At 46.3% G+C, this 25242-nt stretch overlaps 6 protein-coding genes across 6 annotated transcripts; 4 read left to right on the top strand and 2 right to left on the bottom strand.

The window, feature by feature from the left end:
• Nucleotides 1–8505: 8505 nt before the first annotated feature.
• Nucleotides 8506–9868, top strand: MYCFIDRAFT_2363 (glycoside hydrolase family 76 protein; the record flags this gene model as incomplete). Its single annotated transcript, XM_007929681.1, has 2 exons — nt 8506–8599; nt 8769–9868. Coding segments are annotated over 2 exons (1194 nt in total), but the record flags the coding sequence as incomplete, so codon positions are not given.
• A 1450-nt stretch (nt 9869–11318) lies between these two features.
• On the bottom strand, nt 11319–13280 carry MYCFIDRAFT_204223 (uncharacterized protein; the record flags this gene model as incomplete). Its single annotated transcript, XM_007930251.1, has 6 exons — nt 13116–13280; nt 12671–12978; nt 12190–12514; nt 11955–12102; nt 11712–11800; nt 11319–11412 (listed from the first exon to the last, which is right to left on the bottom strand). The coding sequence occupies exons 1-6, from the start codon at nt 13199–13201 to the stop codon at nt 11319–11321; spliced, it is 1050 nt and encodes a 349-aa protein (XP_007928442.1). The 5' UTR covers nt 13202–13280.
• An 861-nt stretch (nt 13281–14141) lies between these two features.
• On the top strand, nt 14142–14858 carry MYCFIDRAFT_197978 (uncharacterized protein; the record flags this gene model as incomplete). Its single annotated transcript, XM_007930250.1, has 2 exons — nt 14142–14264; nt 14322–14858. The coding sequence occupies 2 exons, from the start codon at nt 14142–14144 to the stop codon at nt 14856–14858; spliced, it is 660 nt and encodes a 219-aa protein (XP_007928441.1).
• Nucleotides 14859–15084: 226 nt separating this feature from the next.
• Nucleotides 15085–16471, bottom strand: MYCFIDRAFT_155406 (uncharacterized protein; the record flags this gene model as incomplete). Its single annotated transcript, XM_007930249.1, has 1 exon — nt 15085–16471. The coding sequence occupies one exon, from the start codon at nt 16469–16471 to the stop codon at nt 15188–15190; it is 1284 nt and encodes a 427-aa protein (XP_007928440.1). The 3' UTR covers nt 15085–15187.
• Nucleotides 16472–16656: 185 nt separating this feature from the next.
• On the top strand, nt 16657–19873 carry MYCFIDRAFT_155403 (uncharacterized protein; the record flags this gene model as incomplete). Its single annotated transcript, XM_007930248.1, has 1 exon — nt 16657–19873. The coding sequence occupies exon 1, from the start codon at nt 16760–16762 to the stop codon at nt 19871–19873; it is 3114 nt and encodes a 1037-aa protein (XP_007928439.1). The 5' UTR covers nt 16657–16759.
• A 546-nt stretch (nt 19874–20419) lies between these two features.
• On the top strand, nt 20420–21541 carry MYCFIDRAFT_77101 (uncharacterized protein; the record flags this gene model as incomplete). The annotated part of the gene is made up of 1 exon (XM_007929903.1): nt 20420–21541. One exon carries the CDS (start codon nt 20420–20422, stop codon nt 21539–21541), a length of 1122 nt encoding a protein of 373 aa, XP_007928094.1.
• Between the last annotated feature and the right edge of the window lie 3701 nt (nt 21542–25242).

The raw sequence follows: 25242 nt of genomic DNA, 5'->3' as shown, positions 1-25242 counted from the left end.
GATAGCTCGATAGATACCTAGACCTATAGGAACGAAGCCGCAGCGTATATAATACGCGTACGGGAACTATAGGAATTCTAGAAGGATATACGTAACGCTCTATACGTATATACGATTAGCGTTCGCTAACTTCGCGATATCGCTAAGGGTTCCTCCTTACTAGAAGAATTTAAAGACTTCGAAGACGTCTTTACTATAACGCCCGAAGCGCGATATAAGCTCCCCGAAGACGTAGAGTATACGATCGACCTAATCCCTAGAACGAAGCCGCCTTATAAACCTCTCTACTATTCTTTAGGAAGAGAGCTTAGCGACCTTCGTAATTACCTAAGCTTAGCTTTAGAGAACGATTAGATCTAGCTTAGTATAAGCGAGGTAGGTACGCCGATCCTATTCGTACTAAAGAAGGATAGTAGTCTAAGACTCTCTATCGATTATAGGGGGCTAAACGAGATTACTATTAAAAATCGTTATCCCCTACCTCTTATTAGCGAAACGCTTAATAGGCTTAAGGACGCCGAATAGTATACGTCCTTAGACCTATAGGATACGTATTATCGTATCTATATTAAGCGAGGCGACGAGTAGAAGACTACGTTCCGTACGCGGTATAGGCACTTCGAGTATAAGGTAATGCCTTTTAGGCTTACTAATGCTTCTACTACGTTCTAAGGATATATTAATAGGGCATTAGCTAGCCTTATTAATATTTGCTATATCGTCTACCTTAACGATATTCTTATCTATAGCAAAACGCGAGAGAACTACGTACGGGAGATACGCGCTATCCTTACGCGGCTCCGGAAGTTCGCCTTATATACGAATAGAAAGAAATGTTCCTTCTAGAAGAAAGAAGTTAAATTCCTCGGGTTTATCGTTAGTACCGAAGGCGTATCGATAGATTAGCGTAGAGTGAACGCTATTACCGAGTAGCCTCGCCTATTAACGCTAAAGGAGGGTTAATCCTTCCTTAGATTCTATAACTTCTATTAGAGGTTTATTCTAAATTACTCCCGAATCGTTATACCGCTAACCGCCCTATTAAAAGGCGCCGTAAATAGCCGTAAGCTAGGGCAGGTCTAGTAGGGCGAAAGCGAGAAGTAAGCTTTCCGCTAGCTAAAGGCTGCCTTTAGCTCGGCCTCGATATTGCGATACTATAATCCTACGAAGCCCCTACGTATCGAAACCGATACCTCTACGTTCGCCTTAGTAGGGATTATATTATAATAGAGCGAAGATAGGAATTAGTACCCTATTACCTTCTAGTTACAGAAAATAGTCCTAGCTAAGATAAATTATAAGACCTATAACTAGGAGCTCCTAGCGGTTGTCGAGTCCTTTAAGTATTAGCGCCTATACCTCGATAGCGCCTAGTATACGACCCGCGTAGTTGTCGACTACGCTAATCTTAAGAGCTTTATAAAGATAAAGCAGCTTGTTAGAAGGTAGGTAAGATAGGCAACCTTTCTTATACCTTTTAACTTTACTATTAAATATCGGGCTAGTAAGCGAAATCTAGCCGATATACCTTCGCGACGTAGCGACTATAAGAGCGAGTCGTAGGCAGCAAACAACCTTCTCCCTATATTATAGTCGAAACTAGCTCTATAGTTAGATCTGCCCGATAATATCGAGCCGATCGTAAATCGCATCTCGATTATATATATTAGGATACGAGACGCTACTATAATACTAGCGGAACGTAAGGGCTTTATTAGCAGTCCCGTAAGAGTAGCGGCTACTATCGTTAGTAACGACGGACCCTACTACGCGACGCCTAATATTATCCTTAGTTTCGTATATACCTTATAATAGTTAGAGTAAGCGAGAGGAAGAGGCTTAGACGAGACAAGCTCGCCGTCGGGTAGCTTAGGCTCTTTAAGTAGTTCTAACCTCCCGCTTAGCTATTTACGTCGTAGTAACCTTATTTACTATAGCGATGCGCTATATATCCCTAAGGACTACGTATTACGTATATAACTAATATATATACACTACGACGACCTCTTAGCTAGACACTTCGGTATAGCTAAAACTATAGACCTAATACGCTAAAAGTACTTCTAGCCGAAAATAGCTAAGGATATTGCGGCCTATATCCGCACCTATAGAATCTATTAATAGTCGAAGGCGAAACGCTATCGTCTATACGGCGAGCTCGCTACTCTACCTATACCGACCCGACCTTAGTAAGAATTAATAATAGACTTTATTACTAATCTCCCGCCGAGTAAGCTCGGTGCCTACGTATATACTACGATCCTCGTAATAGTCGACCGCTATACGAAAATAAGCCTCTTTATTCTAACGACGAAGAAGTATATAGCGGTAGAACTCGTAGATATCCTTTAAAGGGAGGTAATTAGGCGTTTTAGAGTACTATTAGGCATTATTAGCGATCGTAGATTGTTATTTACTAGCTAGTTTTAGAGCGACTTCTGCTTCGAAGCGTATATAAAGCGTAGGCTTAGTACGGCCTTCTATCCTTAGACCGACGGGCAAACTAAACGCGCGAATTAGACCCTCGAGTAATACCTTCGATACTATTGCTTAGAGAATTAGGATAATTAGGCTAAACTGTTGCCTTAGGCGGGAGTCGGCTATAATAATAGCGTATATCCTACGTTACGTATAAGCCCCTTTTAGATGCTCTATAGTTTTAATCCTAATTTAATACTAAGCGTAAATAAGCTACTAGCTCGGGACGAGCTAACTAAGGGAAGGGTACTAGTAGCTATCGACGCTACGGAGCGACTACGACAAGTATATAAAACGCTTATAGAACGCTAGTAGAAAGTAGGAGAATACTAGGCTAAGCAATACAATACATACTATACTACTAAGATATATAGTATAGGTAACCTAGTCTTACTATCGACAAAGAATATTAGCTTAGATGTCCTAAAGAAGAAACTTAGCCCGAAGTATATAGGGCCTTTCTATATTATTAATATAGTCGGAGCGTAGGCGTACCGCCTAGTACTACCGTCGAGTATAAAGATCTATAATGTTTTCTATATTTCCCTCCTTAAGCCTTAGTATAGGCGCGATAGCGAGGAGTATAAGATAAGCATACCCGTCGCTAAAGGCGACAAGTAGTAGGTAGAAACAATCGTAGTAAAGAAGATAAAGAAGCGGAAGGCGTACTACCTTATTAAGTAGCGAGGTTAGCCTAAAGAATATAATACTTAGGAGCTAGCTATTTATATTAAAGATTTTGTAGCATTAGACGAGTTCGAAGCTTAAGCGAAGCGTAAGCGTAGGCAGTAATTATAATAAAAGAAAATAAAACTTAAGAAAAATAGTAGATACGTGCTCGTTTCGCTACTAAAAAAGGCCTATTAGCCTAGTATATATAAAGAAGGCGCCGCGTAGGCGCGGCGACTACGGGCCGCCTACTCTACTCCTTCTTAGACTCCTCCTCTTCTGCCTCGACGCCTATAGCGGCGTCGATAGCAGCGACGGCGTTAGCGCCGACGCACTAAGCGAGGTTCTAGTATAGTTAGTATACGAAGCGTAAGTAAAACGAGGCTATAGGAAAAACTACATCTAACGACTAATCTCGACTAATCTAGCTAAGTTAGCACTAATGTTCTTAAGGGCACCTAATAGGTTAACGTTCGTAAGGGACCCGCTAGCGGCCCCCTTATAGGCTAGGGCTTTGCTACCGAGGGTTACCTTGTTCTTGTTAGTATAGAAAGTAGAGAGTGTAGATAGGATAACTAGTATCGAGGTTAGCAGGCGAAGCGCAAGCGGAGCGTATAGGTAACCTACGTGTAATTAGGGCGTCTAGGTTAGCCTAGAGGGCTACTAAGGCCTCGTCTAATTCCTTCTCGTAATCGCAACTATCTAGGCCGTACGAGTCGCGCGCTACGCGCGCGGTACGAATGCGTAACAGCAGCGACACTAATAAGCGGGCCGTAAGAGGCATATAGAGGTAGTAACTATCGCGGTAGCGATCGTAGTTACGCTTAGTAGTAGGGTCTATATTGCTACCTATATAAACCTTAGTTAGGTCTACTAAGGCGAGTTAGTTACGAAGCGTAAGCGCGTAGCAAAGGGCGAGAATACGTACCGTTAGCTGTAATATACTTAAAGTAGCGGATATAGCCCTCTAGGACTTTTAGTAGGCGCTATATCGGCGTAGTAGGTATCGAGGGCAGTGCGCCTATAGCGCGCTTACCCGAAATACGTAAAGGAGTAGCTATACTAGTAATGTTCTTTTTAATAGATAATTAAAGAAGAAAAAACTTTTAAGTAATACTAGGGAGGCGCAAGATACGAGTAGGTAGGGCATAGGCGGATAGTATTCGGAGCGCTTAGAAAAAGAAGAAGTTATTAAGCGAACTTCGAATGCTTTAAATACTCGCCTCGCTTTCGGACAGCTTACGTTCTCGCGTAGCTACCGCGTTCTTAGAAATTTAGGCAACCTCTAGTTAGTACTAGAAGTAGCCGCGCTTTAAATCTGTAAGACAAATAGCAACTACAAGACAAATATAACGTATATAGCAACCGCAGTACCGTAGTAGGTACGCGAGAGATACGCATATAAAGCGTAGGGCGTAAGAATAGTATAATTTACTATATTGCCCTATAGCTAGGATAGCTATACCGGAGGAAGGAGATAATTATAAGAACCTAAGTAAGTAAAGTCTCCTATCCTACCTTAGCAATCCTATATAACAATTATATAATGTAATTACGTATACTACGATACTAGACCGCTAGCGTAGAGCCTACTTAGCGCAGGTTCGGAGATGCCCGGCTACTCGTATAGATTTGCTCGGTCGACCGGCTTAGCGGATATACTATCTATACATAGCCTAGTTAATAGTAGATGCTCGGCCCTGTTCTTAGAAAGGCATAGTTTAGTTCTACTTTCTACTACGGCGATTAGTAGAGGGTGTTCTATACGTTGCTATATACCTATTTTCTTATAGTCGTTTAAAAGAGCCCTTAGTACGTTCCGCTAGTTAAGCTTATAGTTACAGATATAGTCGTTGTATTGCTTTCGACTAGAGCTATTAAACACGGTATAGTCCTTAAGTTTAGCATCCTTCTTTTAGACTAGTAGTAAGGAAGGCCCTACTACTAGTTTAGTTATCGGGGCTTCCTAAAGGCGGCGAAGTTCGAGGAGGTCGTCCTTTAGCTATTATTCTTAGCGTAGGGCAGTAAGCCTGTTTTAAGTAGCTTCTTAAAGTCTCCCTACTAGTTAAGGCCTAAAGGCTAGTTAGCTATATCGTCGATTAATAATATTATTAAGAATGTCGTTAATAGGCAATTCTAGATCGTTACCTAGAATTATAGGTTCTTTATTAATAGGCTCTATACTACTAGTGTTATTATTACTAGCGCTGCTAGCGGCGCCGCGGGTATTGTTTCGTAATAAACCGGCTATTATAAGGGGCGATACTAATAATATATTATTAGCCCCTAAGATACAGATATAGCGGAATTAGTAGATATCGGTCCGGTGCGGTTAACTCGGTATAATAGGCCGTATAGAAGGCCTTGCTTAATAATTAGTACGGTTGTTTTAATAGAGTAGTACGTATAGGTCCCGTTCTTCGGGCGTAATATAGTTAGATTAGCGATTTTCGTAGCTATACCGCTAAAAGCTTAAAATAAGGACTATCTAGCTACTACCCTTAAAGGGTAGATCGAATACTATATAAGAAGGGTTATATTAGCAGGTAGATAGGGTAGTAGTAAATTAGTATAGTATTCGATAGAGGTCTAAAAGGAGAGGGAGGAAGGCAGGCTAGTTAGCCTAACGCTAAGCGCTAAGCCCTACCTAAGGCACTAAGACCCTAGCTTTACTCGGCCTAGTTATATACTAATTACGTATAACCTCTTTAGTCCTAACATTATCTTATAACTATTATAAAGTCGAGGATTAAGTATTAACTAGCGTTAATATAGGCTCCTTAACTATTATAGAAATAGGCTCCTTAGCTAGCGTAGAAGCGGCTATATTAATTACTCTATAGCCTTAACTAGCTATTAAGCTATTTAGTAAGGGCATTAGACTATATAGTAATAGTAAAGATTAACTATAATAGTCTCTAAAGGCAGCAATTAGTATATATAGACCTAAGCGAGGGTATAGATTACTCTACGAGAAGTCGAAGGCTAGACTTCTAACTAAGATAGGTAGTAGTACTAGGTAGGGTATATAATAGGGTAACTAGAGTCGCTATAATATCTACTAGAAGGTCTAGTTTGCTTATAAATCTAATAGTCTAGGCATCTATAGTACTCTTAGAAGCCTACTATATACCTCTCTTAAGGGATAGACCTAGTTCTAATTATAATCGCTCCCTACCGAGATCTCTATAGCTATTCCTATAACGGCTCTTAGAGTAATTATATATAGGCCCCTAGACCTATATAACCTTTAGTAGCCGCCTAGCGACCTTTACGTTACGAAAACTTTTTTTCCGATCGCGACGATCCTATCGATAGGATCCTTAGGATCCTTAGGATCGCACGTTAAAGATCTTGTCTAATAGGATCGTTAGGATCGAAATTTCGGGACGGGCCGTCCCGAAATTCGAGGCCGAGGGTCGCAAAGGACGCGGGATAAGTTAGGCTACTACTTAGGCTACTCCCGGCCGGATACTACTACTACTACGAGGTATCTAGAGATATTACGCACTATTATAGGTTAAATTTAGCGGTTTGGTAGGTTTTTTTTAAAAATAAATTTTTTTCGTTGAGGTTTCGTTAAATGCAGCCGATATTTCGTTAAGGTTTCTTTCAAAAGCCGACGCTTAATAAGCAGAACTTCGGAAAAAAAAGTATACTCGAAACACTCGAGATTCTTTTCTAGATTCTAAGATAACTACTAGGTATTAAGACTTCAAAATTTATAATACTCTTATTAGTATATAGAACTTTAAGTTCTATTTTTTAGATTTCTAAAAATAGTAAAGTATAACTTAAAAGCTAAAATACTATATTGCTTACTTCTGTTCCCTAGCTTTAGTTTCGTAGAAAATCTATAAATTTTATATTTTTTTCTAATAATATACTAAAAATAGAGTAACTTTCTACTATATTACTAAGCTATAAACCTACTAGAAAAAAAGATAAATTAGAAGTAAAATGTCTAGAAAACGATTTTCTTTCCTTTATATCTTTTTATCTAGAAGGTTTACGGCTTAGTAATATATAACAAAAATATTCTATTTTTAGTATAGTTCTAGGCAGAAGTCTAACTTTTATAAGTTACCTCTTTATCGTTCTAGGATCGCTTAGGATCGCTTAGGATCGCTCGCGATCGCTAGGATCGATAGGATCGTCGCGATCGGTAAAGAAGTTTCCGTAACGTACCTATCTCCTACTAGACTCTCCGTCTTTATATATATAAGGGGTATATAGTAGCTAGTAGGAGATAGCTACTATACTACTAGAAGACTAAATTTAATAGAAGATAGAGATAGTGTTTAGGCTATTTAGCTAAGAATTTAGTATACTCCTTTACTTAACTACTAGCGGCCTAGCGTAGAGTCTAATTAGCGTATTTTCTATTATTCGAGCGGAGCGATAGATCTAATAGGTACCTAGAGTAACCTAAGCGAGCGAAGCGAGTAAATAGTTATAGAAGGTATCTAGTAGATCTAGCGTAGAGCTCGAGAACAAATTAGATTAGTACTATATAACGTATATATATAATACGATTAGTTAGTAAATAGGTAGTCGTAGTATAGGGAGGCTAAATTTTAAAGATACGCCCGTAAAGTTAAGAGCGCGCTATAATTAGTCTAAAATCGAATCTAGGTTACGTATTAGTACCTTAGGCAAGAATAAGTCTGCTTTATATTACTAATAACTAAAATAGTATAAGTATAGATATAAGCGCTCTATAGGCGCTAATCTAACTTTGTTCTTAAGCTCTACGCCGTCGCTCCGCTCGAATAGAATAAGTACTATAGGGCTTAAACGATACTTTATATAAGTATATATAGGTAATAGGTCGAGACTAAGGTATTACCTATACTTTTATTTACTTAATTCTTTACGTACGGATAACTAGCTAGAGCTTATTTATACAATATTGCATTAGCGCGAGCCACTGCCGCGTACACGGAGCGCAACTGCTAATTAAAACCTACTGCGCAAGGTGCCTATTTCTAGCTCACCTGAGCATCGGCATGACTGCATACGTCTGATCGACCACCGGCTTTCCGGGTTCCCCATCCACCAAGTGTTCCTGCATATGGTTGCTTCGGAATACACTTTACCCTCTGCCACACATCTCATATGATGGCCATCATATTGCCTATAGGTCGCCGTGATGGCCTCCTCCTGGCTGCAATCGAGTTCTTTCTCCTCTGCACTGCCTGTGTCGCTCTTTTCATCATGCTTAATTCGTGGCTTGTGGGTACAGTATTGCTCAAAACATCTATAGCGACAACGCAAAATCCTTACTGGACGGCATGGCACGGCAATGGTCCAGCGTGGAAGTGGGCAGGCCCGAATACAACAGGTGGCTTTTGGTTTGAGAAAACGCAAGATGCTATAGCTACATTGCAGAGCACATTCTTTAATGGAACTTACTACCCTGGCACTCTGCAGTGGATCAATGCATTGGTGAGTCACTTGGGCACTTGAAATAACGATGCTGGAACATTGGACCACTGTGTTCCTTGAGTGGCCTTGGTCGGTGGTTTTCGAACAACATCGTTCTGGTCGGCTTTCAATTTGGGTGCATGCTAACGTCGATTCTGTTGGCTTGCAGATAGACACTGTAGTCGCGTCTACAGAAGGCACTTTCACAACCGGACTGGCAACTTACAACGGAAATATTCCAGGAGCACAAACTACAGCTGCGGAGATACAGAACAACATCCAGAAATACTATTCCCAGATAGAAGCATACTACGGTGGCGAGGACACGATACAGATTTTCGACGCGGCATACGATGATGCGCAGTGGGTTGTGCTCGAGTGGCTGGAAGTGATCAGATTTCTCGCACAATACAATGCCGACACACAGTCAAATCTTGGGCAGTCCAACATTGCCAACTACGCCCACAGAGCACATATCTTCTACAACATTGTGCAAGATAAATTCGACACATCGCAGTGCGATGGCGGCCTGACCTGGAACCCAACTCTCGCGACCTACAAAAATGCAATCACGAACGAGTTGTTTGTTTCATCGTCGATTGCCATGTATTTCTTCTTCCCCGGAGACAGCAACACCGATCCATATCCACATCCTGATTACCAGGCTCAGACAAACAACACCTTGCCTCCACTCCCTTACCTTGCACCGCACGACCCATTGCTACTCCAGCACGCCGAAGAAACTTGGACTTGGATGAAGACACATAACTTTACAAATTCGCAAGGCTTGATTGTTGATGGCTTTCATGTCTCGGATGGCCAAAGTAGTTGCGATGAACGCAACGAAATGGTCTATACGTACAATCAAGGTGTCATGCTCTCAGGTCTTCGGTACTTATGGGAAGCCACAGGGGATACAACATATCTTAACGACGGTTACAACCTCATCGACACTGTCATACGCGCGACCGGCTGGAGTGCGCATGGCTATGCCCAAGCAGGGGAATGGGCAGGCCTCGGAAGAAACGGGATTCTAGAGGACTACTGTGACGCTCCAGCAAATTGCTCGCAAGATAATCTGATTTTCAAGGGAGCATACTTCGAGAGCATGGACATCTTCTGTAACGCTTTACCTACAGCAACCCCGATGGTAGCGGGCATCAGTAAGCTCGCCTCTTCCGACCTCGCAGAACAGCACTACACGAAATGTAGCTCTTACAGTCCATGGGTACAGCATAATGCCTGGGCCGCCTTAAGTACCAGGAACAATTCTGGTGTTTTCGGAGAGTGGTGGGGCGCACCTTTCTACAACAAGACCCAGGCACCTTGGCCTCAATACGCTGAACAAAAACCGCAAGGGAGCTCGGATATTTGGAATGATCCTGAATTATTGAGTCAAAGTCCTTGGAAATGTGAGGGAGTGCAGTATGGATGTGATTGTGATGGGCGAGAGAGGAGAAGAAGAATCAGGAAGAGGCAGAGTACTGGTGAGGATGGACAGGTGAGAGATGTGGCTACGCAAGCGCAGGGCTTATCTGTGGTCAAGGCTGCTGCGGATTGGACATTGTTCAAGAGTAGGAAGTAGTATATACACCAAAGGTCAAAGAGCCATGAAGACCTGGTCATGTCATGCGTCAGATCTTCAAGCGTCAAGGTGATGAGTCACAAAAGGCACAAATTCGGCGGCAGTGAGGCAGAAGTCGGGCAAACAGTACGTACCTGCTGCACTTTTTTTTGTGCAATCTTTCATCATGCCATCCTAAGAACTGTCCTGTGGCGTCGCGACACTTGGCCCCGGATGATCCTCTATCATTATTGTCTCTTGTAGGTCCTGTCGTAGCCTGCACGCACAGCGCCTCAATCAAATACGAGGTTGCGAGTGTAATAAAGGCCGTGACCGCCTGCTTTGCTAGAAGAACAACATGATGGTGATGGGCACCACCTCTTCCATCGTGTCGATGTTGTCGCAAGCATCCAATAATCGCCCAAGCCAAGTCTGGACTCTGAGGGAAAGGCCTGTTGAGACGTATTGTACAAGGCTGAACAGTTTTGTTCCTGGTTGCAACGCAGGCTACGCAGCGAATCATCGGTGACCGGATGCGTCACGAGACACCTCGTGCAGCGGCAGCAGCGCAAGGATGCGAGTACTTAATCTTTCAAATATGCTTAATTCCCGTCTTGGGTGTTGCGATCTCTTACAGTAGCGGTAGTCTAGATCCTTTCTTGTCGTTGTTACTACTACCCCTCAGGAATGCACATCTTTCATCATCAACGCTTCATCAATGCCGCTAGAGATCCACAATGTTTGCGGTACCATTGCTGTTAGCAAGTTTGAGTGCGGCCATCGTTGCTGCAGACAATACATTCGCTGTTCTCGGCATGCAAATCCAGTCTTTCCGTGACTCTACGTGTACGACGAAGGTGGCCTCGCAGGACCTGGACAGTTCGTGCCATTCGACTCAGGAGGGATTCAATAGTTACAGTCTGAGCCACGGAGGAGCAGGACGAAGGAGGGATATATCGGCTAGAGGCGAGGGGCTAGAGATCAATGGAAATGGTACGACCCGTGCGGGAGAATTTGAAAGCCCTTTCAGTGCTGACCGATCTCGCAGAGTGCAACATCGAGTTTTGGGCCAACGAAGGATGCTCGGGTGACGCGTTACTTGCTGCAACACCTCTGGAGATGATGTCGAGCTGTAAGGAGGTGAAGCATTCGGAACATCAGGACATCAAACACAGAGGACTTAGTATGGACGATGCGGCAAGGAGCTGGAAGGTCTCATGTACGAAAGCTTGAGCTGGATGTCATCGGGTACATTACACATACATTGATGCGATCTGGATATCGGTCAGTGTTAACGAATCGGGAAATGATGAATGAGGACGTACTTTAGGGCAGAGAAAGGCAGCGGAGTCGCACCCATCGGTTTAAGCTACTGTTACAATTTGCTTACTTTCGAAGGCTCAGCGCACAAAATGCTTGATGCTTTGCTCTGATGCCAACTCCTCATAGGGGTTGCACTCCTTGATCCATAGTGTTTATGGCGAGCTGGTATGTTGGAAGCTTGTCCACCCAGTGGGCACCGAATGATGTCAAGATGGCCTGCATATCTGCATTGGATGGTGATTTGCCAGACCCTACACGCTGGCGTATCATTGCCTGCATTTCGCGCACTTCATCGAGTCTTGCTCTCTCTTGTGGGGTTGCTGGACGCGGAGACCACGTCTGGAAAGGGGGAATCATTAGTAAAAGCTGTAGAGAGAACGCGACGTGCTTCGACAAAACTAGATGCTGTGAGGGCTACGATCACAACGGTCGCGCAATCACAAGGTTGAGGAACGAAACAACTGAGGGCGGAGGGACAGTGCTGTTCACTTACTGGGCCACCAGCATCGAGTTGTGCACTTATGGCGTATGAGGGAGAGCCTCTTGGAGGATTGAGCAGGACTTCGAGACGAATCTCGTCACGGTCTCTCTGTATGCTCTCTTGCCAAGATGGACCGAAAAGCATCGCCATGTTCTCCGCACTGTCGTTGCCGGTCACGATCAGACGCCGCAGTGGTTTGCTGATCCGCGTTAGAAGGTGCCTTGGTAAGCGAGAATTCTTCACTCACCGTGTGCCTTGTCTCTGAGCTGGAGATAGAGAGCTGGGCAAGACGAGATTCAGCGTCCTTGCCAGTGCTTGGGCTTCCGGGATAGTATGCGCTACAGTGTTGAAATAGGTGTGCGCGTCGACAACTTCTCGTGCCTGCGCAGCACTTGCCGAGGAATTAGAGTCGGAACGGTTGGCCAAGCAGTCGGGCTTCTTGTGTCGCTTCCAGTCCGCTTTCTGACAGTCCCGATTGCAATAGTACGCCTTACCACAAGCGGAGCATCTCTTGGGTGATGTGGAAAAGGTCTTGCGGCAGTGGTGGCACTGGGAGGCATCACCAAGCTGCACTGTGCTCGTGGAGGTAGCGGATGACGACGAGACCTCTGTGGTTTGAGCCGCAGCTCGAGCCTTCTTAGTCTTTGCATCCCGGCCCATCAGGGTCATCATCATGCCAACGAGCCTTGACCATTGTTCGTCGACGATGCCCTTCTCCTGCTGCGTACACAAGCCCACGTTACAAAGCGCCTCCTGAACGCCGTGGTCTCTCAGCTTCAGCTGTATTGCCTCTGCCAGCTCCTGGTCGTCGGTTGCCCAGGTCCAAGGTGCGAAAGCTGGAGCTTCCTGCCTGCCAGTGGGATCGCGACTACCCTTGATGAATGCATCCAGGAGCAAGCTCACGATTGCAGTTGCCTTGTCGGGCAGAGAAGGCAGATTCAGGATTTGCGCCGGTCCCGCGTGCAAGGCGAAGGTGCTGGGTGGGTGGACGGCGATCAGAAGGTCACCGGGTGGCTGTAACGGCACATGACGAGTCCTGCCCCAAAGCGTCAGCTGCGGTAGCGCAGATAATCAGCAAGAGCGAATGGCATGTCGTCTGAGGAGACCCGAATCATCGCTTGATTAGGGGAGAATGCTGTATGCAGTGATCGAAAGAGCAGGCAGAAGACCGACCGGAACACCCAATGGTTGGGCAAGCCTGTTGGAGTAGTTTGTGGGCGTGGAAGGCTGTTGAATTCGCGGACCAGATCTTCCATCATCGGCAAGGTGCACAGTATGCGAGGCGAGGATTGTAGAAGACAAACCAACCTCAGGCACCACTGAGTGGAAGTACAAGAGGTAGAAGACAAAGTTGAAAAAGTGGACCACTTTGCAGGAAGCTACGATGCATCGCATTTTCCTATGCTTGGCATCCGATGACTTTCTACACTCTTGTCCCAGGCCCTCAATCAATCTGCGCATGGCAACATCTTACTAAGTAAGTTGTGCCTTTTTTAGGCAAACGCTTTTTAGTCTCCTAGGGTAAATACTTTAATAAAGATATATCCCGGTACTAATACTATTCTTCTAGCGAAGTAGAAGGCATCTAGAATAACTCGAGGAGCTTACGACGAGAGTTATAGAAGGTATCTAGAGCGAGTATAAAATAACGATTAGAATTCTGCCTTAGGTTATATAGGATACTAGGCGAGGGTTTAATTGTTAAAGGGCGCTCTCTAATAAAATCTAGCTCGGCCTCTAATTAGTAGAAATTAAAAAGAAACGTTACGTACTAAGCTACTATTAGTAGAAATTAAAAACACAAATTACGTACCGACTGCGATAATACAACGACGATAGCAAATACGGCGGCGGCACGCCGTACAATATATAGTAGCGATAGAATATATAGCGGCGATAGAATATACGGCGACGCGATAGTAATACTTTAGAGCTACGCGACAATTCGTACTCTTCGCTAGACCTTATAAGTAAATTCTACTAGCTCCAAGAATATCCTTATATACTCAATTCGACATTCTACAAGTATACAATTACGCTTATCTGCGGGTTGGCCTCATCCCCGGCCCTTCACTCACAGCATCTTTCACGTGCCGAATGTTAAAGTGCACGGCCCGCTGCCAGAGCCGCAAGCGTACCTGTAACCTTATTTTGCTTCGATATTGAGTTGAAGCTTAAATTTTTTTGCTACCACTCTTGATGGGAACACCAACCTCCCAGGGCACCGTGCCAAAGCGCAAAGCAGTCAACGCTGCCGACTTACCGCCTTCGATCCGGTCGAGGCGATTGAAAGACAAGATGGGCTGTGTCGAGGAGACCAAAGTATGTAAATTCATCTACCACTGTCGACCTGTTCAGAGTCTGACATTTTTTTTGAAGCGCAAAGGACGTCCGACTTACCCACGCGCCTCTCTCCTTGGTCTCCCAGCAGAGCTACTCAACCGCATCTATCGCGACGTCCTAGTCGAAGATTTCAAGATCGCAATTATTGAGACAAACAAACCGCAATATCCTGGTCTCGTCGCAGTCTGTCGCAAGACCTACATGGAGTCCCGCCTCATCTTCCTCGAGGAGAACACTTTCAGCGTCTACTGCTATGATTTGAAAAATCCATTGCCGCGCCAGCCGACCTCCCACTGGATCTGCCACCCCACAGCGACCCGATTCGGGGTCTACGAGGGTTCGTTGAATTGGAGGAATCTCATGGAGTGGGTCAAGCTGTGGCATGAGGGGAAGGCTATGAGAGCCCCGAAGCCCAGTCTGCTGAGTGGCGGTAGGTTGATGCCGAAATTGGCGTCGGGGAGTTTTAGTACTGTGGAGGCAATGGGCAAGGTCGAGTGGAGTACGATGGAGCGGGTTCTTGAGGGGGTCAGGATGGCATTGGAGGATGTTGGAGTCGCTTTTGGTTACATGTAGTAAGGCCTCGGAAGGGAGATGTAATGATTGGCGACTCTTGGCTGAGGTGCCTCGAACGGAGCCCCTTTGGCGTTGATGTTATCTAGCAGCTAGGCGTACTCTAGAGATACTGTTGCGCACTCGAGTGCTGGATAGTGTGTGCCCTCAGAGATTCCCGAGTCCACTTGAAGAGGTCGCACGAGTTATTCGCATGCACAATGGGAGCAATTGCTGAGAGGAAAGCCGTGGATCATAAATGTAGACTTCGTTTGTAACTGCATCAGACGTTCAGCATGACACAGAATGAACACAGTTTCTATTGCCCTGAACAGGAACAGCTCACTGAATTGCTACGCCTTTTCAGTCTCCGCGACACTCAGCTTGCTCATCGCATCTTCGGTAGTCCTGCCGACGCTTGCCTCGTGTGCACCAGGGCCTTCAATGCTGCCATCCGGCTTCACTTCGATCGCTCCATTCTCCTTCTTTGCGCCGGGAAACCGCGAGCCAAGGTTTTTCTCCTTCTTCTTTTTCTTCTCGGGAGCAGGTGGCGGAGGGTAAGCTTTCTGCTCGATCTCCTGCCACTCTTTGCTTTGAGCGAAGTCCTTCTGGATTGGCTCAAGAATCTCCAAGAGCGCTTCGGTGACGGCAGGCTTGAGTGACTGAGGTTGCAGTACGTCTGCCAGATAGTCATCGTGCATTTGCTTGATGTTGGCGTATTCGAGTGGCTGTGCGTCGCGACGTGGCACAACAAATTTGGGCGTGCCGTTGTTCTTGAGCGCCGATGCTGGAAGGAGCACATACTCGACAAAGCTGAGAACGCCGTTGCCCTCCACTTGCTTTGGTGGACAGAAGGCTTTCTTCAGCTTCTTCTTGACAACTTCTGGTGGGTCGATCAGGTCGATCTTGGAATCTGGATCGGAGCTAGACATCTTGCCGCCTTCTTGCAGACCAGGAATGAGAGGATTCATCAAGTGCGCGCGCTTCGCAAATCCAACACGAGGTAATGCTTCGACTGCAAGCGTGAAGATCTTCCGCTGATCGACGCCGCCAAACTGTGCATCCACACCAAGGTACTCCTCATCGAGTGCCTGCATGAGTGGGTAGATCTGAGATGAAAGCGGAGGAGCCTCGACTTGCTTGACGACTTCTGAGCCAGCTTTGCTGGCGTCGTGGCCAGAAACAGAAGTGCTGAGTCGAAGCAGATCCATGAAGTACTTGGCCCCGCTCTCGCCCGTCGTCTGGTAAGATGAGCCAAGCACGAACTTCAGCCGCGACACATCAATGTTGACGGCCTTGAGGGCGGCGGTGATGCAGTGTCGGTAGTAGTCGGCGCGGAAGTTGACGAGCTCGATTGGTGCCTTGAGGTTGTCGAGGAAGCCATGCACGTCCGCCAAGAGCACCTTCACTTCGCAGCCGGCAGCCAGGAACTCGGCGATCTTGAGCATAGGAACGAAGTAGCCGCAGTGAGGCTTGCCGGTCGTTGCGGTGCCCCAGTAGATGCGGAGAGGGCGCTCATTCTTCGTCAGAACTTCTTCAATGATTTCGGGATTGAGCACTTCTTGCAGATTGTTCTTGATCAATGCAAACTTCTCGTCGGCGGACTGTGCCAATTGGCCGTCTGCGGTTGCCGCCATGGTGTGCCAGACTCTCTCTCGCCGCGGTGGTGGTGCTGTCGTGACCAGACATGGATTGCTTCAGAGTCATTGAAGTCGAAATGTTTACCTCAAACGCCACACCACACCACAGTGGCTGAAGCGTGGCTGGTGCGAACTTCCCACTTCCCACCCACGCATCCGTGCACACAGTCAGTCTGACACGTCTGCTCTTGCTGCTTGTATACCGTAAGCCCGTGAATACGGCTCTGCATGGCGGGACATATGCTACGTATGGGATCATGACCATATACTCAATACTACGCGACAATGGATAGACCAGACTCTGCGGAGGCCGCTGCTAATGAAGCCCCAATGCCCGTCCAGGACGATGCTGCTATTGAGGAGCCGTCCTCTCCCACTTCTGCGCCGTCGAGCCCGCACGAAAGCACAATAGCGTCCACGCTGCAGTCATTCACCGATCGAGCCCTCCACTTCCTATCACATGCAACTAATGAGACTCTTGGCGCATGTTTAGTTGGTCTGGGAGCGACTACGTATCTGGTCCTGGGACGAGTTGGGCTGGTCATTATTGGCGTCGCGGGCGGCGTAGTATTGCATGCGACATGGGAAGGAGTACGAGCTGACCATCGAGACGAAGCCACGAAGAAGATAGACGAAGAACGGAAGCGCGAAGCAAGTATCGAGGTGGCCAGAAGACTGCTCGAATTGCGGTCGAGCAGGCCACATTCGAGGACTGCAGAGGATACCAGAATATTCGCGAGCCACGCGCTTGACTACTCCTCCTTCGGCCCAGAGACTGCAGCGGCTTTGGATGCGTTTACGACTGCAGTCATTAGGGACTATGTTCATTATTGGTACGATACCACGATTCCCGGCGAACAGAGCTTTCCAGCAACATGTCGAAGAACATTCACCGCATTTGTCCTGTCTCTTTCCGGGCACCTTCAGCGTAAGAGGCCTGCCGATGCTTTTCTCGACTTTGTTATGAACGCCAGCTCTATGATCATCGTGTTTCTACAGGAGCTGGCCGCAGCTTTGAACGCGTCGCCGAATGCGACCGCCGAGGAAGCCATTTCGACATACCTGCTTATGAAGCCTGAAAGTCACCTAGCTCATCTCTTGGACCGAGACTCGCAGGCATTAAAGATGGGAGACAGCGCCGAAGACGTCTTGCAGTCATACCTTGATCCGAAGCACACCAACTGTCCGCCTGTATACGTTTTCTTGAAAGAAGTTTTCGCAAAGCTTGTGCTTGGATATACCGTTGACCATTGTTCCCAACCAGCATGGATCAATGACTGGATCGTGTATGGATTGGAAAAGTCGGAAACCGCAAAAGAAGTCATGGATATTGTTGACGCTGGCATGGAAGGCAGGAAGCAGGTCGACGCGCCAAAGGTGGAACAACAGATAGCTCAAAAGCAGCCTCCAAACGATAGTGGATCTGTAGCGGCGAAAGAGCATAGAAGGAGAATGAGTCGAGCGGAAGAAGCTATGGACGAAGCGATGCAGGAAGCACGAAGATTGACTGAGCTCATGATCGCCGAGGACGAGCGACGTGCGGCCGAAGAGCGTGCAAAAGGCACAGAGACTCCTCCAATCGCGGGAGATAGCTCAGATGCAACGACGCAAGGAGCACCTACTCCCACATCAAGCCAGAGCGACCGCGACCGTCAGACTGACGATACATCATCTATCAGCGAAACTGCAGTGGCTTCAGAGGAACAACTTGCTTCGCCCAGTAAACAATTCACCAGTTTCGATCAGATGTTGCCAAGGACCCAAGCAACCGCGCTGTCGATGGACAGTCCCTCGAAGGAGCAACCGGCAGCGGTCTTGACACTGCACAATGCGAATATCTCCATCTTTGATGATAGTGTGCCTGGCGAAAAGGCGTCGCTCAAAGCGAAGCCAACTACAGATTATATGGTTCAGATCGAACCCGTCTCTTCTGCATTTCCCGGCTGGATGATAGTTCGGAAGTATGCTGACTTTGAGACTCTGCACGAAGTGTTGCGTCGGCTCTCCACTATCACTGGCGTGCCCTTCGCAAATGTGCATCCGGAACTGCCAAAGTGGAGGGTTCATACCAAGGCGTCTTTACGCACCGAACTGGAGCGCTACCTGACTGACGCGGTGCGGTACCAACCATTGGCCGAGAGCGAAGGCATGAAACGATTTCTAGAAAAGGAACAGGGCATGAGCAAATCACCAAATGGTCCAGGCAAGGGCTTTGGCTGGCCGACTCCAGATGCATTTGGCAAGATCGGAGACAACATGTTCAATGCCCTCACAAAGGCACCAAAACAAGTCGGCGGTGGCGTTGCTGCAGGTGGCAAAGCTGTTTTCGGAGGAGTTGCGGGACTCGTGGGAGGCACCAAAAAGGCCAGTCAATCCCAGTCCAATCTTGCTAGATCGATAACCAGCTCGAGTGTCGACAGCAATGGTTCCAGGCACAGGTCAAGCATGCAAAGTGCCGGGCAGTCATTCATGACTGACAGCTATCTTGGATCTATGGAAGGTCCTAGGCAAAGTCAGGACTTGCCCAGATCACCCGCTGCCGAGACATTAGAAAGGCGTGGCAGCTCATTCTCATCCAGGAGTGTCGAATCCCTTAGATCTGCCAGGCTTCCACCTAGCAGCTCTCCAAGTCGTCCGACAAGCGTCATTAGCCATCCCGAGCTCGGGCTCACCTCAGAATCTGTCACCGAGCTTCCAGAAGCTGACGAGGAGCCGGAGGAAAGCATCAGTCTGCCTCCACCACCCTCAGAAATGCCAGCGGATTACGATGCACCTCCTTCTCCAGTCCGGAGGAGCACTGAAGTACTACGAGCGCGAGCTACCGATTTTCCTGCACCACCTGCAGAGGAACCTCCGAAGCTACCCAAGCGACCTGTGAAGACAGAGAGCAAGCCTCCTTTGACTGAGCGCGAGACTTCCACAGCCATTGAGCTGATGTTCGCTGTCATAACACAACTGTACACACTCTCGGGTGCTTGGCAGATTAGGCGGACCTTGCTAGGCGCTGCAAAAGCATACCTGCTTCGACCTGGCAACCCACAGTTGTTGACAATCAGAGACCTCCTTCAGAAATCCATGCTTGATTCAAACCTTTCGGATGCCGGTGTAGCTTATCACGTCTACGAGTTACGGAAGAACACTCTGCCCACTGCCGAAGAGATGGAGATCTGGAAGCGCGACTATCCAGAAAAGACAGACGAACAAAAAGAAGAGCTACGCATCAAAGCCAGGAAGCTGCTCGTCACGAAAGGCATGCCACAAGCCCTCACGAGTGTCATGGGTGCTGCGGCAAGCGGAGAAGCCCTTGGCAAGGTGTTTGACTGCCTGCAGATACCCAGCGTCAGCAGAGGCCTCATCTTTGGATTAATGCTCCAGGCGCTGCGTGTAGTGACACATTAGTGCAGCTGAGACATGCAAGTTTTGCTGCTATCAACAGGACTTTTCTGAGTACCATCGACGCAGATTAGGATATGCTCACACCCGCAGGCGCACTGCTGCCGCTGTCCCGACGTAATGGCGAGGCACTGGGAAATGAGATAAAGAACAACTTACGAATGCTCATCCAGGTGGCGTCCAGACTTCTGTGTTCAACAAAGACATCTCATATCTCAGACAAAGACACTCAGGTGAGTCCGACATCCCTTCCGCGTCTGTCTTTGTAAGTCAAATTGACCTCAGTGCATTGTGGTCATGCGTAATTTACCATGCCATTCCTCACCATAGTGCACAATTTCCTGACTTTTTTCACGACTTGATCTCCTCGACGTTGTCGAATTCCGCTCTCTACGCACTATTGACTAGTGTATTGTCAGCACATAGATACAGTTCGCGCAGGATCTTGAACACGGCATCATCAATAGCACGCATTCGAAGCAGGTCTTCGTTCTTACAAAGCGACAACACTATCCTTCTAGGCACGACAAGAAATAAACACCGACCAACAAAATGCCGCGCCAACTTACCATTACCCCAGCATCCTACAAATCTTCCCTCCTCTCCATTCCTCCCACGCCATTCTCGCCTCTTCTTCCGATCACGCCTCCCGCCTCACCACCAAAATACAACCAAGGCACTGGTTCCCGCGCGGCTAAGCTGAAAGCCAGTGCCGAGCTCCTTCCACCGCCACCAGAAAGTCTTCACTGGCTTTGGCAATGCCACAAGTGTAATCGCGTCTATCAACTCGGCGTCACTCGCCGCTGCCTCGATGATGGCCATTTCTTCTGCGCTGGCACCACTGTCGTCAAGCGAGGCAAAAAAGGTAATGGTGGGAAAAGAGTTGTACGTCACGCAGCTTGCGCGAGCGAGTTTGACTACCAAGGCTGGAAAGCGTGGGGCAACTGGAGAAGAGCTGTGGTAGAGCGTGTGGAAGCTGCTGATGCATTGATGGTCGCCGAGGAGATTTTCGAGAGGGAGATGAATGGAAAATTAATGGTACCCGAAGGGAGATGGTTCCAAGGACGCTGGACTACGAAGCGCGAAGCACGAGACGTAGTAGCTGGAGCACAGAAGAAAGATTGCTGGATGAAATGCGACTACCCCAGCGAATGCAGATGGGGCAAGCAATTCGGGGTTCAAAGCACAACTACTCCCAAAGTTGCCAACGCGACTGTCCCCAGCAGTCCGATCAAGGCAGAGGAAGCAAAGCACGAAATCAAAGCCAAAACGTCATTCGAAGAAATCCTAGGAATCTCCCTCGCCTCCTCAGATATCACCGACGAAACGGCCTCCGCAGCGGTCGACTTCCTCGAACCTCTCAGCCCTACCAGATCCTCAAGCCAGAAAGCCGTGGCGGAAGGCGAAACGAAAAGCGTGAGTATGGATGACCTCTTGGAGAGTGCGAAGCGACGCAAGAGAAGGAGTTCGGGACAGATCCCTTCTCCACTTGGTGCTAATCCTCCGGAGGAAGTGAAGGGAGAGATTCGGATTGGGATGAGTGGGAGTGAGATTCTGCAGAAGGCTTTTGATGACATTGAGTTGGATTTGAAGAAAGGGCTGGGATCTTTGTTGGCGCTCGAGGAGAAGGCGGATGCTTTTGTTAAGGGGTTGAATGTTGGGAAGAAGAGGTGATTTATATAAGGGGGTGGCTGCATTGTGTGTGTGGAGTGCTGTGTGTATGTTGTTTGGCGAGTTCAGAAGCTTGACTGTGCTTATTGCTGTATTCATAAGTCCGCGCCATACGCGGAGATCTCGTAACTTCCGCGTACCCTCGGTTTTTCCGTAGACCCACTCTCTCTATATAAAATAGGAGGCAAACTAGGGTCGGAACGAAAGCCTTTCTTACCTCTGCCTACTTAGGTCCTCTAGTAACGATCCGGATTAAGAACGAGGCCTATTCGGAAGCTATTATCGAGCCGTCGATATACTAAGAGCCTCTAAGCGAGCGTAGAAGCCTTCCTCGAAGAAGAAGGAGGCTCTTGCTACGCAATAACTAGCCGCTAATGTTAATCGAGCTACTAAGAGACTACGCCGAGAGCCGACTGTTAAGATAAGTAAAGGATCTAGCGATATAGACGACGAGTTGCTAGCAACTTAGCTAACCTAGCAACCGGGTGTCGACGATAAGGACAATATATCGGCTAAAGAAGAAGATAAAGCTATAGAATAAGAGCGAGAAGTCTTCGAGTACGTCGTATAGTAGACAATTGCTAATTTAGCTAATCTACGGTTGCTACTATCGAGTAAGTGCTATCCTCGCGAGATTAATAGCGATAGCGACTACTACGAAGAGGTCTACGATTAGTACGCTAACTAGCTTATAACTGGCTCTAACAACGACGACTATAAGTTAGCTAGCTTAGAGATTGTTGCCTTAGCGGACAAGATTAAAGCTAAATACTACTTCCGCAGTACTAGTATATAGAAGGGCAATTTCTAACGTACGTACGACATGCTAGCTTCTTAGCACTTGTAGGGCAAGAAGGGCTTAAGATTAGACTTTAAATTAACTATCGAGCGGCGGAAGACAGCAACCGTAGAAGAGCTAGTGTCTCGTAACCTAAGTAGAGCCTCGTAGGGTCGTCGTAACTATAGAACTAGCACCGTTCGTAACATAGCAACTTAATAACAATTAGACGCTTTGCACGCTAGTTAAGCTAAGGTTAAGGGTTAATCTAATAGCTTAGAAGCTAAAGCCGACGACAATAACACTACCTTAATCGGCTCGTTAACTAACGCTCGCTACGAGTTAGCAAAGCGCTAGCCTTGTAAGAACAGGTACTACCTTAATAAGGGCGGGTTGTATTAGTTTAGCGGTCCGGACAGAGGTAAAGATTACTGCAAGATCTACCCTAACGTTGTAAGCCGCTAGATTAAGGGTATTAAAGAAGGGCGCCTAACTATAGGTAATCTAGGCTCTATACTAGCTTTAAAGATATAGAAGAACCGTAGTAGGCAGCTTGCTAATCTATTTAAGACTCTACGGACTGCTAGACTAGCCGCTAATAGCTCTTTAACCCCTATAGTAATCTATAATTACTATAATAACGGCTAGGCTCCGTAGAAGCGTTCTCGTAGGTCTAGTCCGCTAGCGGCTTCTAGTCTAACAGTTGGACTACTATTAAGTCTAATTCTAGGCTTAATCGCTTCCTATTAATCGCATATAGCGGACATAGAATTAATAGGCTTCTTTAGCTAGTTGCGTAAAGAATTAAGTAGTAGCTAGAGTGAACGGCACGCTAATATATCTAATATTAAGCGTATATTCGCTAAAGAGGGTGACTTCTTACTTAAGCAGCTAAGAAGGGTCAAATTGAAGCGCTAGATCGATGCTAGACTTAAAGAAGGGCAATACGATCGATTTGTTACTACAGTAAAGTGATATATATATACTTAAGTCCGTAAGCAGCGTCTTAGTCGCATTAATAAGTCGTCTAACGGCCTGTTCTATAGTTAGCTATAGAAGCGCTGTTTTAGTACGGAAGCGAGTTCTCGGTTATAGATCGGTAGTTTAATAGCTAAACTTTAGCTTAACTGTTGTCGCTTGTTATTCTACTAATACTACGTATTTTTGTATAGTATAAATTAGAGGTGCATTAGATAGATATAGTCTCGGCTCTCTATACTTGTAAGAATAAAAAATAATGCGTTATAGTATTGCGCTAGTATCGAGTTGAAGTCGTTAAATTTAGCTCTTCAAATCCGGACCCGCAAAGCTAAGCCGAAATTTCGGCTATCTCGGCATAGAGTAAGCGCTAGAAAGTCGCGAACTTCTAATATATTACTAGCGCTATATCTTTATAACAACTGCATATTTTTTAAAACGGATAACGGGAGATTGTTTAGCGGCATCGATAGTATTGTTTCCTACCGAAGAGATAATATAGATGTGTTGTAGTAGTGTTATAGTAATGCCCTGTTAGTCGTTATAGATTCGGGCTTTATAAGCGGGTACTCTCCGGATCGCGACTCGATCGCGCTACGAATATAGCGATATACTAACGGCGCCGATTCAAATAGCCTCGAGGTGCCGCTAGCGATCAAAATAATTCCGAAACCACTAAATTCTAGGCTCTTCTATCGCAATAGCTACCCGTAGCGTATTAGAGGTATGCCGATTAGGTATCTTTATAAATTTAACTAATTTCGAGTAGATTGTAGACAGTTAAGGCGACGAGGAGATTGTTACTATACTACCGCCGAGAGGTATAGAAGGGCATATCGACACTTCTACTATATCGCCTTCGTTAGCTTATTCGAGAAGCTTATCGCCGTAGCTAGCATTGCCTAATCTATAGCATATTGAAGCCATTATAAAGGACTATACTACTAATACTGCGCGTACTATAGTAGAAGAAATAAGACAAGAAATAGAAGACTTAAAGAGCCGTATTGCTAAGCTAGAGATAGTCGTTAGTATAAGCGAGTCTTTGAAAACCTAAGAGTGTTATAATTAGTGTCTCTAACCTGCCTTCTAAAACTACGCTTCTGCGTTATATTATATATCTAACTCGCTTACTACGTGTCTTATAAAGTGTCCGAAGTCTAAGAAGCAATTAGCCTCGTATATGTTCTTCTTAACCTATGCCTTTAACGATAAGAACGATAGCTCAATAGGATTGAAGTCTAGTAAGTACGGCGGCAGCATCTTTAAGTAGACACCTACTTGTCGATATGCCTCTTTTACGCCGTCGGTCCGGTAGACTAACGCGTTATCTATTACTAACACTATACCTAGCTCTATTTGCGGAAGCACTGTATGCCTTAACTAGTGCTTAAACATCAATCCGGTAATAGAGCCTTAATGAATAAGCGTGCCTAGAAGGTATCCGTTAACACTAATTGCAGGTAGAATACTCTACCTCTTCGACCGTATAGTACTACCCTCTTCGTAGACAGGACGGTTAACTAGACCGTAGCCATATTTCCGCTATCTAGTGCGCTTATTTGAGGCACTTTCATCGACAGTAACGATCTTGTCCGCCGACATACCTATTTGCTATATTCTAAAGTTATCGCGCAACTCGCTATTCTGCTCCTACGCGATATAGAAGGCCTTCTTTCTCGTCTACCGGCGGTCCTTTAATACACGCGATATCGTCGGTTAGCTTACGATAACGCCAAATTCGTCGTACAGGTACTAGATTACCTTATCTTGGTATGCGGTCGGTCGATCTATAAGGAACTCGAGGATACGCTATAGTAAGAGCCGGATTAGTTACAGGCGCTAGAAAGAGCCGGAAATACACATATCTTAATATATTGGCAATAGCTTCCGTAGACGGCCTTGCGCGACAAGATCTACCATATAGAACACACTAAACAACTCGTAA

Source organism: Pseudocercospora fijiensis (genome assembly GCF_000340215.1).
Source record: "Pseudocercospora fijiensis CIRAD86 unplaced genomic scaffold MYCFIscaffold_6, whole genome shotgun sequence".
NCBI lineage: Eukaryota > Fungi > Ascomycota > Dothideomycetes > Mycosphaerellales > Mycosphaerellaceae > Pseudocercospora > Pseudocercospora fijiensis.
The sequence above is the reverse complement of the archived record's forward strand: the minus strand, read 5'-3'. Positions and strand labels throughout refer to the sequence as shown.